At 39.5% G+C, this 20,032-nt stretch overlaps 2 protein-coding genes and 1 long non-coding RNA gene across 3 annotated transcripts in view; 2 read left to right on the top strand and 1 right to left on the bottom strand.

The window, feature by feature from the left end:
• Positions 1-20,032, bottom strand: part of SHC4 (SHC adaptor protein 4) — a 133,164-nt gene that overhangs the window by 45,422 nt on the left and 67,710 nt on the right. Inside the window, exons 3-4 of the mRNA XM_066342073.1 lie at positions 14,756-14,819; positions 9,262-9,381 (exon numbers count right to left, since the gene is read on the bottom strand). Of these exons, the coding sequence (XP_066198170.1) occupies positions 9,262-9,381; positions 14,756-14,819 (184 nt within the window). The remainder of the gene's footprint in view (positions 1-9,261; positions 9,382-14,755; positions 14,820-20,032) is intronic.
• EID1 (EP300 interacting inhibitor of differentiation 1) lies at positions 2,232-4,005 on the top strand. The gene has a single exon (XM_066342074.1). It carries the CDS (start codon positions 2,335-2,337, stop codon positions 2,908-2,910), a length of 576 nt encoding a protein of 191 aa, XP_066198171.1. The 5' UTR covers positions 2,232-2,334; the 3' UTR covers positions 2,911-4,005.
• Positions 5,483-6,207, top strand: LOC136377397 (uncharacterized). Its single transcript, XR_010746294.1, has 2 exons — positions 5,483-5,518; positions 5,602-6,207. It is a non-coding gene; the product is annotated as an uncharacterized lncRNA (long non-coding RNA).

Below are 20,032 nucleotides of genomic sequence, written 5' to 3'. Positions count from 1 at the left end.
ATTTCAGTTAAAATGATTACTAAAAACAAAATCAATGTACAACGATCAATGTCATTTCTATATATCAGCAATAACCAATTAGACACTGTATTTGGGGAGAGAAAAAGTACATATTACAAAAGTACCTATGTATAAATGTAAAAAAATTCTATAAAGCTTTTTAGAAAACTTCATTGAAGGGTATAAATACTACCTAAAAAGTAAAAAGATATATATCACCTTTATAGATTAGAATATTGTAAAGATGTCAATTCTCTCCCAAATTAATCTGTAATTCCCATGCAATTCCAAAAAAAAATCCACAAATGTCATTCAGGGAACTTTTCATGCTGCTTCTAAAATACACATGGAAAACTAAAGTGCAAAAAAGCTAAAGATAGTTTTAAAGGCCCTGGCCAGGTAGCTCAATTGGCTGGAGCATCATTCCAACATGCAAAGGTTGCAGGTTCAATCCCCAGTCAGGACACATACAAGAATCAACCAATGACAGCATAAATAAGTGGAACAAGTTGATTTCTTTCTCAGTCTCTCTCCCTTCATCTCTCTCTAAAAATCAGTAAATAAAAAAAGACAAAGAAATTTTTTAAAGAACAAAGAGACTAGATTTTCCTTATTAGCAAGTCATATTATAAAACTATAGCTGTATTAGAATATAAAGTCTAAAAACTCACATACATATTCATGATCGCCAGGGTTGATTCATGGACTTTTAGTCTACTAAATGTGGCACCAAACAAAAGATAAGTTATTAAATTAGTGGAGTTGGCTAACAGCTACAGATATGGAAAAAATACCGTATATAAATAATCATGTCCTCATACTACCTATATAAATGTTTTATTCATAAAAGATCTACAAACACATCAGGAGACAGATAAAAGATTATGCTTGTGATCTTTGAGATAGGAAAAACTCATCTTCACTGACAGAAAAAGACATTTTAAAAAACCCAACAACCCTTAAATTAGATTACATAAAAATTTACTTTAAAGCTTTGGTATAAGAAAAGACCCCTGGAAAAAAAAAAAAAAAAGAAAAGACCCCTGAAACAGGACAAACAACAGGAAGACAGAATATATTTGCATTATGTAAAATAAAGTATTCATATACAGAGTTTATAAGAAATTCTTACAAATCAAAGAGAAATAAAATTTCAAAATAAGACCAGTTAATCTTCAGAAGTAATACAAATGTTTGATAAACATATTGAAAAGTAATCAATCTCCAAGAAATCAAGACTATTCAAAATAAAGCAAGATATATTAAGTTGTTAAAACTGTCAACTTCACCAAAATCATGTGTAGTAAGGGTGTGGATATTCTCAAACACTGCCGGCTAGAGCTTAAGTTGTACAGCAACTTTGGAGAGCAATTATGACAGCATTTACTAAAACTAAAGTATGCATACCCTATGATTCCACCTTTTTACTTATAGGTATTTATCCTAGAGAAACACTGACACATGTGGACGTTCATTTAGCTACACAGTGTATAATATCAATCAAAAATTTATTTTGCATAGTTAGGATAACCATAGTATAGCTATACAAATGGAATGCTATGAAAAAATGTGTATACTAACAAAAGGTAAATCTTCAAGACATTGCTGAGATGTTTGTTTTATAAGTTTAAGACAGTTATGTGAGTCGTTTTAAAAAAAAAAAAAAAGTAAGATTTTTTCCACGAGGACCTAATATACATAATGCAAAGAAAAAGGACTTCAAGACTACACAACAAATTGGTTAAGAGTGAAAAGATAACTCCCGCGAAAAGAAACGGGACCGAGTATGTCCTCAGTACAATTTCTTAAAAAGAGCACGGAAAATATGCTTATTTGTGAATTTAACTTTTCCTAATGAAGAAGACTGGAAAAAAAAATGGATCAGTTCTTAACATGTTGATTTGCGGTTGGGAACCTTGTGTGGTTTGTAGGCGTGGACTTAAAAGTCATTATCGCAGATAAAAGGTACAGAAGTTAAAACCCAAGAGCAGGGGCGATTGCTGGTGGTGGAAGGAGGAAGAAAGAACGAAGGAGGAAAGAGGATAAGGCGACACTACGGCGGGCACGTACTTTCCAGTTTATAGCATCCCAAGCAGCACAGAGGTTAAATGAGACGGACACAAAGTAACGCGCCTGCATGCACAGACTTTAGAAACGAATTTGAAACAGTGAGCGGGTGCACCAGAGCAGCGCGCCAAGCGGGAGGCGGGAAGCGTTCGGGGGTCACGCAAACGCACAGGGTCGCGCACGCCTTTTGCGCACGCGCACAACTGCACAGCCGCGTAGTTCCGAGCTTGCTGAAAACGCCTTGCGAGAGGTTGAGCAGCGGGGATCATGTCGGCAATACAGGAGCTGTCCGTGCTGTATGAAGAGAGCAATGACCCGCAGATGGATGTGATGCCTGGTGAGAGTGGCCTTCCGCCGATGGAGGTAGGCAGAGGGAGCCGGGAGCCATCCCCGAAGCACTCCCGCCACCGGGCCCTGCCACAGCTCGGAGAGGAAGGCCTAATGGAGGAGGAGGGGGCCCAGCCCATGCCCGAGCCAGACGGGGACCGAGGCCTTGCTAACCGGCCCAGCCCCAAGGAGCAGCCCGGCCAGATCGCGGGCCCTTGTTTCGAGAGCGAGGACGAGGGCGAGGAATTTGATGACTGGGAGGACGACTACGACTATCCCGAAGAGGAGCCGCTGAGTGGTGCAGGCTACAGAGTATCAGTGGCCCTGGAAGAAGCCAACAAGATGTTTCTGAGAACATCCAGGGCCAGGGAAGCAGCCCCGGACGGCGGGTTTCAGATGCATTATGAGAAGACCCCGTTTGATCAGCTGGCTTTTATCGAAGAGCTTTTCTCACTTATGGTTGTCAATCGTCTGACGGAAGAACTCGGCTGTGATGAGGTTATTGAAAGAGAGTAGTGAAATGCAGTCAAAAGAGGAGGAAACTACTAGAGGAGAGACCCAACATTCCACTGTCTCTTGCATTTTATTCCAAAGAGTTCTGTGCCAATGAAAAACTTGACCTTCAAAAAAATTGTTTTGTTTTGTTTTGCAGAATAGAATAGGGCAGTGACTGTACAGTTGTGAAAAAGGAAAAAAAAACTGTTAAAACGGATCTTGGGACTGTTGAAACCTGTTTTCAAGAATATCCTGAAACACCTATTAGGGCTTTGACTTTGTTATTGATCCAGATTGTTTTCTTTGCACTGGGACAATTTCTTCCATATTTCACCCTAAGGAATGGTTTTGCAAGAATAAGTCATGACCAAGAGAAACTGCCAGTACAAGAGCCCACTGATTCTAATTACATGAGAAAAAGTAGTATATCCAACTTTGGACTCCAGATGTCTGAGTTATTTGGACAGAAATCCTGTTGAGAAAACTTGGCAGAGTCCACTTTGTCATCTATCCAAGCTATAGTTATCAATCAAAGGCTAAATTTTTAGTGTATGATAAATTGAATATTCTTAGTATCCCTGAAGGATAAGCATACCCAAAAAGAAGTATGTACCGTGTATAATATATCTTAACATGTTTCCAAGGGCATCTAAAATATTATTTGTACATGTATCTTGATCATTTATAAAGCTACTTGTAATTCAAGAAAATTCAGTATCTTGGTCATTTTTTAAAGGTCAAAAATGAAGAAATCCTTAGTAGAATTTCAAATTCAGACATTAAAATGTATGTGAAAGTAAAAAAAAAAAACTATTTCTAATAACTTCATATTCTAGAGAAATTCTGTTTTACTTGCTCTATGACTTTCATTTACCTTTACAGGGAAAAGACTGGTTGAACTTCATAGTGGAACAACTGTTAAGTGAAAATTGTCAAGTAAAAGAAAGGCCCTACATTTAAAAAAAAAAAAAAGACTTTATGAACAATTATGCCCGTCGACCTTTAAGTTTTAAAACTACCCAGAAATTTCTGGTTTTCCTCTTTCTCCTCCTCTAATTAAGCTTGTTACTGGTTATGCACCAGCATTCAAGATAATAAAATTTCTTGTTATGTGTATTTTGCTTGGCTAATAGTATTTATTGCATATATACTTTATATACTATTTTATTATATTCTATTTTGTATTATTACCACTTTATGATTTAAATTTAACTGTTATAAGGGAAAGTGCTCTAGTTTCAAATGCATGATTTACCAATTAATTTCTAGAAACTAAATTTTGTAAATTCCTATAAGAGAACCTGCCAACCTGGGAAAACTGCCCTATAAATAAGCATGTGGCTGTGGTTAAGTTCTTAGGTCCTATGATAATTATATCAGAAGGCTGTGACCAATAAAACAGTATATCACCAGATCTCAGGATCAATTAAAAAGGTACTAGATGTTCCTATTTCCATGACGGCAGTAAAAGCCACTCGGAGACATGAGAGAGAGGGGGTTGTTTCTGTAAAATAGGGGATTAACAAGGATTGTCATTATCATAATCATAACACTAGTTTGGTGGGGAGGAAAAAAGGAGGAAGACTAGACAGGAGATAACAAATTTCACAATCCTGCCTCCCCCAGGCCTCACAGTTTGTAGCTGCCATTAGATGAGTGAATAAAAAATCAATTGCTTGTGTGATGTGAATTAACGGTACTCTGAAAAAAAAAAGGGGTACCAATACACAGTGAACTGACTGGCTGCATTTACCTCCAGATGAAGATGCCAAGAAGTAGGCTCAGAAAAAGCAGGTCTACAAACGGGGAGGTGTGATTCTGTTTGGGACTGACTTATGGAACAAGAAGAGGGGAAAAGAAAACCCCTTATTAGGTGTGAAAGCTTGTTTTGTGGAGAAAGACCTGCATTCTTCAACTCCTAATGATTGTTTACTCTTAACAGGCAGTGAACTGAGAGACCACTGAAATTAATACTTGTTAATTTACTGAAGGTAGCGTAACATTTCTAACACTTCTGTTAGGGATGTAAAATCACTTTTTGTATTTTTATTATATATTAAAGTTATCACAGACTGGGACCAACCTAGCTGGTTCAAATCTAGCCTCCACTAACTTACTTTGTAACTAGGTAAATTATTTAATATTTCTGCCTTAGGGCCTCAAATTAAAAATAGGAACAACTAGATATATGTATACCTTCATTTAATAGGGACTAAAGAAATCTGTCCCTGATTTTGTGATGTGGTGAGAGAGAACTTAAAGAAGTTTATGAATACAGTATGTCATGTGATTTGGGGAGCATTTTCTGGGTTTATTCATAAATATTACAACTGTTTCTCTAAATCAGCTATCCCACATTGGCTCCCTTAAAGTCACAGATCTGTTTTGTTTGTCCCATGTTTATAATTTTTATTTCTATTTTTTTTAAAGATTTTACTTACTTGTTTCAGAGAGACGCACGCTTGCGCACCAAAAGAGAGAAAGAGAGGGAGAGAAGGAGAGAAGGAGAGAAGGGTGGGAGGAGCAGGAAGCATCAACTCCCATATGTGCCTTGACCAGGCAAGCCTGGGGTTTTGAATCAGCGACCTCTGCATTCCAGGTCGATGCTTTATCCGCTGCGCCACCACAGGTCAGGCAATTTTTATTTCTTAATTAAAGACCAATATTCATAATCAAGAAAGCAGTAACTTCCAGGGTTTTTTCTTTTTCAAGTGAGATCTGGCAGTCCTTGACCTACAGTGACATGGGGAAAGCATCTGATTCACCTTTACCTAGAGAAGATACTCCACTTGCGGCGTTCCCCAGAGTTGTCTCCCTAAGCTGGAATCCAGGTGGTATTCGTCATTTGTCACTGTGCTTGCACCATTACTGTTTCTTCTTCCTGAGCACTGCATTACCTGCCTGACCTCTGTAAATATTTGAGACTAGAGGATCTCTCTATTTCTGCTTGTTGACCCTCTTTCTCTCCGTATTACCATTCTCAGTTTCAGTGGCTGTGAGGGTTGGTGGTAGGAGATGTAGAAATGAACAAAGAAATAGTGAGACTGGAAGCTACTGAGCCTGACATTTTTGCTTAGAGCCCTAAGATACTATATTAAAGTATGTCAATGAAGTCTGTTGCTTGAATTTTTAAAATAAGGAATATATGAAAAACACAAAAGAAAACCTGTAACTTGCTTTTCCAAAATATATTTTGCCATACCAAAACATTGTAAGCTTTAGAAAATTCAAGCATTGTGTGTTTAATATAGTTTTATTTCCTGCCTCTGAGATTCTATGAGACATTTTCTGGATGTGAGCGGTGATACTTCTAAAGTTCTCAGTGGATAAAAATAAATGTGAACCATCTGACCCATTAAAGCTCTGTCATCTATGAATATCAATAAACTCTTTCTGTTTTCAGCCCTAGAAAACAGAAACACCCTATAAATTAAGGGGGGCATTAGTATATTTTTGTATTTATTTATCTTAGAACTTGAAAGAGTAAATTCTCTTTTTTAAAAGAGAATTTGATTAATACTTTTCTCATGTTCCATCTCTAAAGTCGCTTCTCTGCTGCCTTCATCCCTCAAACATTTAAATTGCCCTTTTGATGGAACGTATAAAGCTTCTTGACTATAAGCACCTGGAGTGTGGCACATTCTTTTGTATACTGCCCCATTCCATGCCACCCGTGCAGAAAAGCTGCCAAAGGCACTTCACTGCTATAACTACTGGTAGTGGAAGCCACCCATGTCCACTGTCCCTACTTCTGTTCTGCAGAAAGATTATGGGTGTGTGGCAATACTACCTCTTATTGCAGTGTCCTGGGGGAAAAAAAGTAGTGGAGGAGAAGGAAATGCTGAGAATAAACTGCACCCACTACCAAACACACCACAACCATATTCTTCCTAAATTTCCCATTCCTCAATCACCCTGTGAAAAGAGCCATTTTTTTTAAATGCTTATTAGATTCTGCACGTAAGGCTGTCACTATTGGCTCTAGTTCTGCCTACGCTTTCTTCCCTACAAAACAGATAACTCAAGGGCTATGATACTCAATGAAATTTCATACCTAAAAGCATTAAGCATCCCTTACCATATATGTGGATGAAAACTAAAAAGAATAAATTTATCTCTACAAATGTCTTGAAGACAAAGTATCTGAAAGACCAAGGGAACATTTTACCTTCACTCAGATATGTTGCATCTTCCAAATACAGCCCCAAATATTCTTCATCTTAAGAGTGGAATCACCTCTTTTGGATAACCAATGAGGACCCAACTAGAATGGAATCTTTTTTTTTTTTCCTGAAGTTGGAAACGGGGAGGCAGTCAGACAGACTCCCGCATGCGCCCGACCGGGATCCACCTGGCACACCCACCAGGGGGCGATGCTCTGCCCATCTGGGGCATTGCTCTGTTGCAACCAGAGCCATTCTAGCGCCTGAGGCAGAGGCCACAGAGCCATCCTCAGTGCCTGGGACAACTTTGCTCCAATGGAGCCTTGGCTGCGGGAGGGGAAGAGAGAGACAGAGAGGAAGGAGTGGGGGAGGGGTGGAGAAGCAGATGGGCGCTTCTCCTGTGTGCCCTGGCTGGGAATCGAACCTGGGACTCCTGCACGCCAGGCCGACACTCTACCACTGAGCAAACTGACCAGGGCCTATTTTGAAATGTTTTGTATTAAGCATTTTCATCTATGATGATTTAGACTCAGGTATAATAAATTATTATATTCTGCTTTTAAATTTAGAAAATAAAGCAGCCTTCAGAACTGCAAGTGAGCCCTGGCCAGGTGCTCAGTGGTTAGAGCGTCATCCAATAAGCCAAGGTTGTAGATTCAATCCCTGGTCGGGGCACATACAAGAATCAACCAATGAATGCATAAATAAGTGGAAAAACAAATCAAATCAATGGTTTGGTTTTTTTTCCTTCTATCCCATCTTCTCTCTCTCTCTAAAATCAAATAAAATGTTTTAAAAACCTGAAGTAAATTTTTTGACAAGAAAAAAAATGAAAGTCAAAAGATATGTAATATATTACATATATGTATGTATATAAAAAATATATGTATTTATATGTTACTAAGAATTCTATAAATTTATATAGTATACTTACCCTGTTAAGTACTGAATATGTGAACAGGTCTCAAAAAAGAACATTTGAGTAAATAATAATAGCTATCATGTGACTGACATGGTGCTAAGGGATTCACATCCATGATCTTACTTAATCCTCTAAATAGCCCTATAAGGCATTCTATTGCTAAATCCATCTCCTCAAAAACTCTCTGAATAGGTACTATAACCCTCATTTCACTGATGAGAAAGACTGAGTGGTAGGGTAACTCGCCCATTCAAAACAAAGCCAAGATTTCAATCTAGATGTGACCTCAAAATCTTAGTGTTTTATCACTGCCAAGTACACATTAAAGCTTCCATGATTCCCTGATTAACAGCATTCTGTGCAGTAAAATCTCAAATATTAAAAATCTTGTATCAGTACATGTTAGACAAAGAAAAATTAGACTCTAACACGGATAAATAACCTGACATAAAAAAAATAAAAAGCAAGGCAAAAATTATCCTGCTTTAAGGTGCACATGTAGCCCAAATGCCTGTATGTCTTTTGTATTTGCTTCAGCAATGCTGTTCTTTGAGAAATAAGGTTAACAGTGAAAACTCAGGCACACAGGCCTGACCTGTGCTGGCGCAGTGGGTCAAGCGTCGACCTGGAATGCTGAGGTCGCTGGTTCAAAACCCTGGGCTTGCCGAGTCAAGGCACAAATGGGAGTTGATGCTTCCTGCTCCTCCCCCTTCTCTCTCTCTCTCTCTCTCTCTCTCTCTCTTCTCTAAAATGAATAAATAAAAATTAAAAAAAAAGAAAACTCAGGCACACAATAGTATCAAATATCATCAAAGATGAAAAACTTAGGTTTATACAGTAACATTTTAGAACATCTTCAGTCTCAAGAGTTGTAAGAAAGTGTTTTCTGCTCAAATTTTAGTTAGCTAGAACATTAACCCTAGTTCTACTCTTCCTCTGTCCTTACTTCTGATAATAAAATTGCTCTTTCTCCAGGAAGGGTTGGTAGAAAGTAATAAATGACTGATTCAATAACAGAAGTTGCCAAATGGTATTTGCTATATTTTTTGCACATTGGTTCTTATAACAAAGCCAATTGGGTAAGGGGCAAGTATGTAAGCAATGACAATCCCCAATGGGTTAGAAATGCTGTTCTAACTATTGTCATGTATAAATACTGGCAGATCTTTTCCCCCTGTACCCTTAGTAAATTTTGGGTATACTCCATCTGAAACTTGCCTATTATGCCCAGGCTGCTCTAGAGAAATAGATAATAAGTTAAGCTATAAATGACAATCCTGATCTTACCTGTTGGTTGTCAAGATTCATCAGTGTGAGGCTATATGTTGAGATGGTCAGTTTTATATTCATTCCAGAGAACTGAAGATTACTTTTGCCAAGAACAGTTGATAGGAACTTAACTGGAGGCTTTAAAAAGAACAAAACAATACTCTTAAGTTAATGAATGTTGTTAGAGAATAAATGTTTCATTTCTAAATGTTAAAAATGGGTCAAAGCCCATACTGTTCCTCTGTATTTTACTTTACATAAATCAAATGAGAGAAAATGATTTCTTAATAAAACTTTTTAAAAATTAGAATGCAGGCCCTGGCCGGTTGGCTCAGTGGTGGAGCGTCGGCCTGGCGTGCGGGGGACCCAGGTTCGATTCCCGGCCAGGGCACATAGGAGAAGCGCCCATTTGCTTCTCCACCCCTACCCCCTCCTTCCTCTCTGTCTCTCTCTTCCCCTCCCACAGCCAAGGCTCCATTGGAGCAAAGATGGCCCGGGCGCTGGGAATGGCTCCTTGGCCTCTGCCCCAGGCGCTAGAGTGGCTCTGGTCGCGGCAGAGCGACGCCCCCTGGTGGGCAGAGCATCGCCCCTGGTGGGCAGAGCGTCGCCCCCTGGTGGGCGTGCCGGGTGAATCCCGGTCGGGCGCATGCGGGAGTCTGTCTGACTGTCTCTCCCCGTTTCCAGCTTCGGAAAAATACAAAAAAAAAAAAAAAAAATTAGAATGCAGAAAATTCTTTAGTAAGTGGTGAAATTTGAGCGCTCCGAATTTTTCTCATACATTCTTTTTTCCCTGAGTATTGGGAACAGGGGCCTGGTTTATATAAAAGGAATTCCTGTGAGAGTTTGGACTATTTGAACTCTTAAGTCCTTTTGAACACCATAAGTATTAAAAAAAGAAGAAAAAGTTGCTGTCTAGTTTTTTTGTGATTAAAAATATGAAAAACACAATATACTAAAACTTTTGGGATGCAGTAGTGCTGAGGGAGAGAATTTACAGTTATAAAAAGAATTTATAGCTTGCATTAAAAAGAAGACTGGAAGTCAACAACCTAGCTGTAATTTACAACTTAAGGAACTTAAAAAATAAACTAAATCCAAAACTGGCAGAAAAAAAATAGAATAATGGACCCTGGCTGGTTGGCTCAGTGGTAGAGCATTGGCCTGGCATGTGGATATCCAGGGTTTTATTCCTAGTCAGGGTACAGGAGAAGCAACCATTTGTTTTTTCACCCCTCCCCCTTCTCTCTCTCTCTCTCTCTTTCTTTCTTCTCTTCCAGTAGCCATGGCTCGACTGGTTCAAGCACATCGGCTCTGGGCATTGTGGATGGCTCCATGGTGCCTTCACCTCAGGTGCTAAAAATAGCTCAGTTGTGTGCATGGCCCCAGATGGGTAGAGCATTGGGGGTCACTGGGTGGATCCCAGTCACGGCACATACAAGAATCTGTTTCTCTATTTCCCCTTCTCTCACTTGCAAAAGAAGAAAGAAAGAAAAAAAGGAAGAAATGGAGATAAGATCACAAATAAATTATATAGAGATTAGAAAAACAAAAGAGAAAATCATAAAACCAAAAGTTGGTTCTTCAAAAAGATCAAAATCGATGGACCTTTAGTTAGATGGACTTAAAGAAAGAGAAGACTCGCATAATTAAGATCAGAAATGAAAATGGGGACATTACTGATGGGAACATTTATTCTGACTCAACAGAATAAAACAATTATAAGAGTACTATAAACAATTGAATGCCAACAATTTGGATTACCTAGATGAAATAGACAAATTCCTAGAAACATTAGATCTACCAAGACTAAATCATGAACAAATAGAAAATCTGGATAGACTTATAACTAGTCAAAACAAACAAAAAAACAAACAGAAAATAACAAGTGTTAACAATGATATGAGGAAGTTGAAACCCTGCGCACTATTGGTATGAATGTAAAATTGTACAACCACTACAGAAAACAATATGGCAGTTCCTCAAAAAATTAAAAATAGTATTCCTGCCTGTCCTGTGGTGGCTCAGTGGATAAGGCATTGAACTGAAATGCTGAGGTTTCTCGTTCAAAACCCCAAACTGTCAAGGCACATATGAGAAGCAATTACTAGGAGTTGATGCTTCCTGTTCCTCCCCCTTTTCTCTTTCTCTCCTCTCTTTAAAACCAATAAATAAAATCTTTTAAAAAAATAGTATTACTATGTGATCCAGCAATTCCACTTCTTGTTATATATCCCCAAAAATTGAAAGCAGAGACTTGAACAGATATTTGGACATCCATGTTCATAGCAGTGTCATTCATAATAGCGAAAATGTGGAAGCAACCCAAGTGCTCATCAACAGATAAATGGATAACTGAAATGCATTATATACACACAATGGGCTATTATTATTCAACCTTAAAAAGTAAGAAATTCTGGCCCTGGCCGGTTGGCTCAGTGGTAGAGCATCGGCCTGGCGTGCAGGAGTCCCGGGTTTGATTCCCAGCTAGGGCACACAGGAGAAGTGCCCATCTGCTTCTCCAACCCTCCCCCCCTCTCCTTCCTCTCTCTCTCTTCCCCTCCCGCAGCCAAGGCTCCACTGGAGCAAAGTTGGCCTGGGCACTGAGGATGGCTCTGTGGCCTCTGCCTCAGGCACTAGAATGGCTCTGGTTGCAACAGAGTGATGCCCCAGATGGGCAGAGCATCGCCCCCTGGTGGGCATGCTGGGTGGATCCCGGTCGGGTGCATGTGGGAGTCTGTCTGACTGCCTCCCCATTTTCAACTTCAGAAAAATACTAAAAAAAAAAGGTAAGAAATTCTGACACATTCTACAACATGGATGAACTATGAGGACATAATGCTAAGTGAAAAAGACAAATACTGTATGACCCCACTTATGTGAAATATTTAGAGTAGTCAAAATCATAAAGACATAGAGTAGAATGGTGGATAAAGTGTGATTATTCCTGTTACCTATTTTCTTTATTTCAATAAAACAGAGTTACACACACACATAAAACACACACACACAAATGGAGAGAGAGAAGAATGGGAAGTTATTGTTTAATGGGTATAGAGTTTTGGTTTTGCAAGATGAAAAGAGTTCTGGAGATGGATGGTGGTGATGATTGAACAACAATGTGAACATATTTGGTATCACTGAACTGTACACTTAAAATGATTAGTAGGTATACTTTATATTACATATATTTTACCACAATTTTTTTAATTGGGGGAATAAAGTATAAAAAATGTAAAGTATTTGGAAGAGTCCCTGGCATGTATTAAGTATTCAATAAATGCTAGCTCTCAAAGGAAATTGACTCAAAAATTTTTTTTTATTCTTTAAAGGTGTACTTTCTGGAACAATAATAGCCTGGTTTGTTTCGTTTTGTTTTGGGGTGTGGACTCCTTACTCCTGAAATGAGAAAGTCTTGAATGAATGAGCCTGTTTGTTGAGATCATCCAGTTGAAGCATCCTATTCACAAAGGTTCTGAGAAGCAGGAGGATACTAGAGGCTAATTTGAAGTTATGGGTTCTGGCGAAGATATTAGTAATACAGAATTCTAATAGCATTCAAAAGCCATGTATTAGGGTTTTCCATACTAGGTGGCTCCTCTGAGTCATTCTGGGTTACACTGGGTTCAGCTCTATACAAAACGGTGATAAAAAATACGGAAAGGTAGTATGGAAATAGAACACTAAAATGGTCATCTGAAGATCTAGCTTTTACTGCTGGCTCTAATATTCATCATCCTAGTGACTCAAGGCAAATCTCTTCTCTGAGCCATAGTTCAGTAGCTGGTAAAGTGAGAGGGTTAGACTGGAAAATACCTAAAAATTCCTTCCTTCTTAAATAGTTTACATTTCTCTGATTTATATAATTATCTTAAGAGCCTTTGGATTTTTCAAAGCAACTAAACATTCTAGGGCCAATAGTTTAATAACATAATACTAATTATCATTATTGTTGAAAGTCCAATATATGTCAGACACTATAGACATCATTACATTTAATTCTTATACAACTCTACAAAGTAAGGGCTGTTTTCTCCCATTTTACAGATGACAAGGATCCAAAGATGAAATGACTTGTCCAAGATCACAATACGTATACTTTAGTTAGTAGTGTGAAGGAGAAAACCACAGGCCCCAAATGGACTCATGGTGCTAAACCTAGACTTAATACCTAACCTGATTGCTGTTTCAACCTGCTCCAGGAATGTAATCATAATCAGTCACCCTGTAATTTTCTGGTCAGTACAATGAGCAATTTCTCACATGGGCCCTCTGCAATCTGAAAAGGAAACCGAGCCAATCAACCTAAGACCCCCATCTTTCCTAGGAGACGGTAACTGTGCCTGAAACAATTCTTTCTTTTATTTTGCTAATAACTTTCCTGTGCGTCACAGTTTTGCCTATAAAAGCCTTCTATATTGTTCAGTTTCTTGGAGTACCTCTCTATTTATTAAAAGGGATGCTGCCCAATTCATGAATCATTCAGTAAAGCCAATTAGATCTTCAAATTTGCTCGATTGAATTTTTGTTCTTTAAAAGTAGGAGGCAGAGCCCTGGCCGGTTGGCTCAGTGGTAGAGCGTCGGCCTGGCGTGCGGGGGACCCGGGTTCGATTCCCGACCAGGGCACATAGGAGAAGCGCCCATTTGCTTCTCCACCCCCCCCCCCCTCCTTCCTCTCTGTCTCTCTCTTCCCCTCCCTCAGCCAAGGCTCCATTGGAGCAAAGATGGTCCAGGTGCTGGGGATGGCTCCTTGGCCTCTGCTCCAGGCGCTACAGTGGCTCTGGTCACGGCAGAGCGGCGCCCCGGAGGGGCAGAGCATCGCCCCCTGGTGGGCAGAGCGTCGCCCCTGGTGGGCGTGCCGGGTGGATCCTGGTCGGGCGCATGCGGGAGTCTGTCTGACTGTCTCTCCCCGTTTCCAGCTTCAGAAAGATAAAAAAATAAAAATAAAAAAAAAAGTAGGAGGCAGAGGCGGGATTTAAACCCAAGTGTATCAACATCAAAACTCGTGAACATTCAGCATAAAAACTCCTTTTACCCATGTGTTATTATCTCACCTCTATCAGCACCCATGTTTCCATTTGAAAATAGGTCAATGGGTTTAAAAAGTCTAAAATGTTAAAATGCACAATACATATGTTATATACTATTCAAATCAGAAGGTACCCAACTGGTCATCTGGTTCAACAACTTAACCTTACAGGGGCAAGAATGAATGGAGTCTTGGAGACAGAAAATACCATGTTTGAAGGAAAGTAAAGACCCAGGCCTGGAACCCAGATTTCTAACTTAAATCCCAGGTGCTTTCTCCATTCTGTCACTCTAGGCCATTTAAGACCGTGTTAGGCAAGTTGGAAAAATCTGAGGGATGAGAACAACTTTGCACCTCTAATATTGTGCCAATTCGTAAAGACCATCCTGGACCTTAAGTCATATGGTGGAATGAACTAACCTCTATTTTGATATCATCTTTCCATAGTTGGGAAACGTAAAATAAGATAACCACACCAATATTTACCTTTCGCTTTTTAATGGCTCTGTTTGCCCCAGGGACAGCTTCACACAGGCGACTTATTGCTTCCCTATGGAACAGAAACCGTATAAAAACTTAGCATACTATCTAGCATGCAGTTTATATTCAATAAATGTTAACAAGTGTCATGACTAAAATGTGCATACATATGTTGGTGAGGCTGACATAAACCACCTCCCTCCACCCCCCCAGGAGAAAACAGCATGCTCAGTACTTCTGCAGTTCAAACCCAAGACAACCCAGCAACACCTTAATACTGAAAAATTTCTTTAGAATAAGCAGTCCTACCATTCACCTTCTTCATCTCCTTTTTCCCTTGGGGTTTTCAGGGTTGGTTTTAAGCATTGTCAATTTTTAACCAAAAAAGCCAGACAGAATATTATTGTCTGGGAATATTTCACAGTTTACTTTTAGCATAATCTTCTTTGTAGTGTTATGAATAAAAAGCATCATAGTAATCATAGTATCTTAGCTCCAAAGACAATTAAATACAAGAGAGCCTGACACTAGAGGAAGTTTGAAAGGAAAGAGAGAAAACTGAACTTCAAGGTGGTCTCAAATGGAGCCTTATTGACTGAGTTACTGCTACAAGCCATTGAGCTTTCATGTAATTTCACAGAAGAAAAGAAAATCAATAACAAATTTCCTTCTTTGCTTATTTTTCTGCCCTTACTATATATTGCACTTCCTGAGAGACAGGAACCACTATAAGTCGTTGTTCCTTAATGGAAGTGGTGAATGAACTGGCGCCCTCCTCTCCAAAATTCAGTTAGAACTAAGAGCTTTTATCTCTTGGACTCAGCATTCATAACCGCCCAAGCTTTCACTTGTGTAATATGAACACTCACCTTGTGGCTTTCAATACATATATTAAACTTTCCAGAAAGCAAATGGAAATCTCTAAGCTCTTTTCCAGATCCTCCAGAGATTATTTAAATTAGTAAACTATATTAACAGTCCACACTACAGGATATATATATATATATATATATATATATATATTATAACTATGTATATATATTCTATTTCATGAAAATATTTTTTTACTTTTTATTTATTGATGAGAGAGAGAGAAACATCATTTGTTGTTCCACTTATTTATACATTCATTGGTTGAACTCTGTATGTGCCCTGAGCAGGGATTGAACCTGCAGCCTAGGTGTATCGGGACAATGCTCTAACTGAGCTACCCAACCTAAGTGAAAATATTTTCTATGAGATGTTTTTGAGGGAGGAGCAGTCAGAGAGAAGAGAGGAGAGAGAGAGAGAGAGAGAGAGAGAGAGAGGAATTCTAGTAGACACATTGAAAAGATAAGTAAAAGAATTTCCAAAGACTTTAGGCATTATTTTGGATTTATACTGCATGTTTTAATTCTGACTTGTATTTTTCTGGATAAATTAAAATCTTCTCAAAAGTATTATCTTGTCTGATTTCTGCATAATTACCTGCAACCAAAAGATAGAACGACTGTTTGGCTTACTGTATTTTTTCAGGATTTCATATTTAGCATTTCTCTAGGATTCTAAACTTTATCTCTGGAGTCAAATATAAGGATAACGTACAGGGTTGGGCTCTTTTATTTGATCAATTGATGTTTTGAGTCATTTTAATGATTAATTAGTAATTAATGAGGCACATATAATTGATCCAAATTGGCCTCTGGTGTTGCCAATATAATGAATGCAGGCACCCCACTATGTTGCTGGCATTTAATAAAGAGATCTGAGAAAGGTATTACCAGACCCCTCACTCCATGAGAGCCCACTTGTCTACTGGAGTGCTTTGGTCTAAAAAGCTCCTGTAGATGGTTTGAAATAAAAGCAGAGCCCTGGCCGGTTGGCTCAGAGGTAGAGCGTCGGCCTAGCGTGCGGAGGACCTGGGTTCGATTCCCGGCCAGGGCACACAGGAGAAGCGCCCATTTGCTTCTCCACCCCTCTGCCGCGCTTTCCTCTCTGTCTCTCTCTTCCCCTCCCGCAGCCAAGGCTCCATTGGAGCAAAGATGGCCCGGGCGCTGGGGATGGCTCTGTGGCCGCTGCCTCAGGCGCTGGAGTAGCTCTGGTCCCGACATGGCGACGCCCCGGAGGGGCAGAGCATCGCCCCCTGGTGGGCAGAGCTTCGCCCCATGGTGGGCGTGCCGGGTGGATCCCGGTCCGGCGCATGCGGGAGTCTGTCTGACTGTCTCTCCCTGTTTCCAGCTTCAGAAAAATGAAAAAAATAAAAAAAATAAAAAAATAAAAGCAGAAACAAAGGTGGGCATTGACCCTGCTAAGTATAGGATATAATAATAGTTAGGGCCTGACCTGTGGTGGCTCAGTGGATAAAGCGTCGACCTAGAAATGCTGAGGTCGCCGTTTCGAAACCCTGGGCTTGCCTGGTCAGGGCACATATGGGAGTTGATGCTTCCTGCTCCTCCCCTTTCTCTCTCTCCTCTCCCTCTCTCTCTCCTTTCTAAAATGAATAAATAAATAAAAAAAAATAGTTACTGTTAGAAGTTGTTACTTTTTATATAGTACCCTGTAGTTTTACAGAGTGCTTTCCTAGACGTTTTTTTTTTTAGATTCTCACACCAACTGTCAATATCTTTTAACAAAAAGTAAAGTTGTGAATTTGAATTAAAGGGAATGCTTTATAGCATGAGAACCTTTCAAGGAGAGTGAACCTTTCTTGCAGAGTAGAGTTTGGAAATTCTAGACAGAAGGAAGAATATGTACAAAGATACCAAACGTAAATTATCATGATATGAGAGGTACTGCAAGTCCTCCTTGAGAGTGCTAGAGTATAAAGTGTGGTAGAACAAGAGTGAAAAAGAGCTCATTGGAGTCTAAAAACTTTTTTCAGAAAAGGACCAGAGAGTAAATATTTTACACTTTGCTTATTGCAACTACTCAACGCTGCCACTGTAACTCAAAAGCAGCCACAGACATTATTTGTAAACAAAGCACAGCTGTGTGCCAATAAAACTTTATTTCTAAAAATAGGTAGTTTGCTAACACATGGATTAGATAATTCACACAAAAGGAGATGGAAATAGTTCAGTTTAAAAATAAAAAACCAGGAAAGTGCTGACATTCATTTACATTTTAAAATTGAAAATGAAAACAATTACAAGATACTCACTTTGTTCAGCAAAAATGAAAATTATAAAATCCAGTGTTGGGAAAGACGGGAATAATCCCACTTTAGGTATATTTACCCATTGCTGGGGGCCCTGATTAGTATTCAGACAATCTTTGTAAGGAGTGAGTTGGTAAAAGATGACATAGTTCATAAAACTTATCAGAGCTTTTGACAAGAGAGGGAGAATTTGTACTGAAATAGCATTAAGTATGTATAATAAAAAAAACATTTATCTGAGAGTGAAGCACCAAAACCAAAGCTTGTGGGGTACATATAAAACATACCATATCGATATGGCCACTGGGAATGTTAAGTATGAAATGAGCACTAAAGAAACCGCAAAGTTTATATTCCACTATATAAATTGGTGGAAAGAAAAGTAAGACTTGAATGGTATATATACATTGGTAGCAGCTGCATAAAGTTAATTTTTATCAATAGTGATACAGAAAGAGCTTAGAAACAGTGAGTTGGTTGAGGTGTGTGTGTGGTTTATTTCCTGTTTTTGATACTATAGATGTTTAGATGTAAAGAGTGTATGTTTAACTTTTATTGTGCAATTGATTGGATAAATTATCTTTTAAAATATTCCAAAAAAAATGCAAAGTAAGTTCTCTCAGCAGAAGTTTTGCTCCTGTGATTTGAAGACGTGAGGACACATCAAGGATGTCCCAGTGGAGAGGTGACACATTTCTCTCTTGCCAACCCCCACAGAGAGGTGAGACAGTGTTCATGTTACAGATAATAACAGATCATTATTTATCTCTCTGCTCTTATCCCAGCTTAGCCTTTAACGCCTCCATATATTTTTTTTTTTTTGTATTTTTCTGAAGCTGGAAACGGGGACAGACAGACAGACTCCCGCATGCGCCCGACCGGGATCCACCCTGCACGCCCACCAGGGGCAATGCTCTGCCCACCAGGGGGAGATGCTCTGCCCCTCTGGGGCATCGCTCTGCTGTGACCAGAGCCACTCTAGCGCCTGGGGCAGAGGCCAAGGAGCCATCCCCAGCGCCCGGGCCATCTTTGCTCCAATGGAGCCTCCGCTGCGGGAGGGGAAGAGAGAGACAGAGAGGAAGGAGGGGGGGGGGTGGAGAAGCAAATGGGCGCTTCTCCTATGTGCCCTGGCTGGGAATCGAACCTGGGTCCCCCACACGCCAGGCCGACGCTCTACCGCTGAGCCAACTGGCCAGGGTCTAATGCCTTCATATTTATAGCCATTAAATCCAGATTTGTTTTTCCAGTTTATTTGGTATACTTGCCTATTGCCATTTCCCAAAGTTAAATGAAGAAACAAAATCTTGACCAGACTTAGTAACACTTTTACATGAGAAATCTCTACTTTAGGAAGCATGCATGAGCAGTGTGAGCAGGGGTGGGATTCAAATAAATTAACAACCAGTTCTCTGCCCTGATGACTATTTTAAGTATAGTAAAATGGTATGCCAAAAGGTAGTTTATTATTTCATGCATATAATACCTAAATAAGAACAATAAAAGAGCTACACAAAACTAGATTCGGTTATAAGAAAGAGTTTTAAAATATGAATGAAAAAATATTAAATAATACCTGACAAGAAACAATAGAAGTTGTCAGCCCCTGGTTGTTTGGCACTTTTTCTCTTTACGTTTCTTTACTGAAGTAACAAGCGTGAGGGAATTAAAATGTAATATTTCATCAAAAATATAATGAGTTTTATGAAATGAATAAATAAATATTACAAGCATAGGTCCATCAAATTTTTTTCACCTATGAATGGAATGAACATTACTACGGGCATTTAGAATATGCTGTTGCACAGATGAACATTAAAAAAGAGTAAGGAAGGCCCTGGCCAGTTGGCTCAGTGGTAGAGCGTTGGCCCGGCATGTGGCATGTCCCAGGTTCAATTCCCAGTCAGGGCACACAGGAGAAGCACTCATCTGCTTCTCCACCCTTCTCCCTCTTTTTCCTCTGTATCTCCCTTTTCACTTCCCAGAGCCAAGGCTCTATTGGAGCAAAGTTGGCCCAGGCGCTGAGGACGGCTTCATGGTCTCCACCTCAGGTGCTGAAATGGCTCTGGTTGCAACCAGAGCAACACACCAGATGGGCAGAGCATCACCCTCTAGTGGGCATGCCGGGTGGATCCCATTCGGGCACATGT

This window comes from Saccopteryx leptura, chromosome 6, assembly GCF_036850995.1.
Source record: "Saccopteryx leptura isolate mSacLep1 chromosome 6, mSacLep1_pri_phased_curated, whole genome shotgun sequence".
NCBI classification, from domain to species: domain Eukaryota; kingdom Metazoa; phylum Chordata; class Mammalia; order Chiroptera; family Emballonuridae; genus Saccopteryx; species Saccopteryx leptura.
Note: the sequence above shows the minus strand (reverse complement) of the source record. Positions and strands in the feature narration are given on the sequence as shown.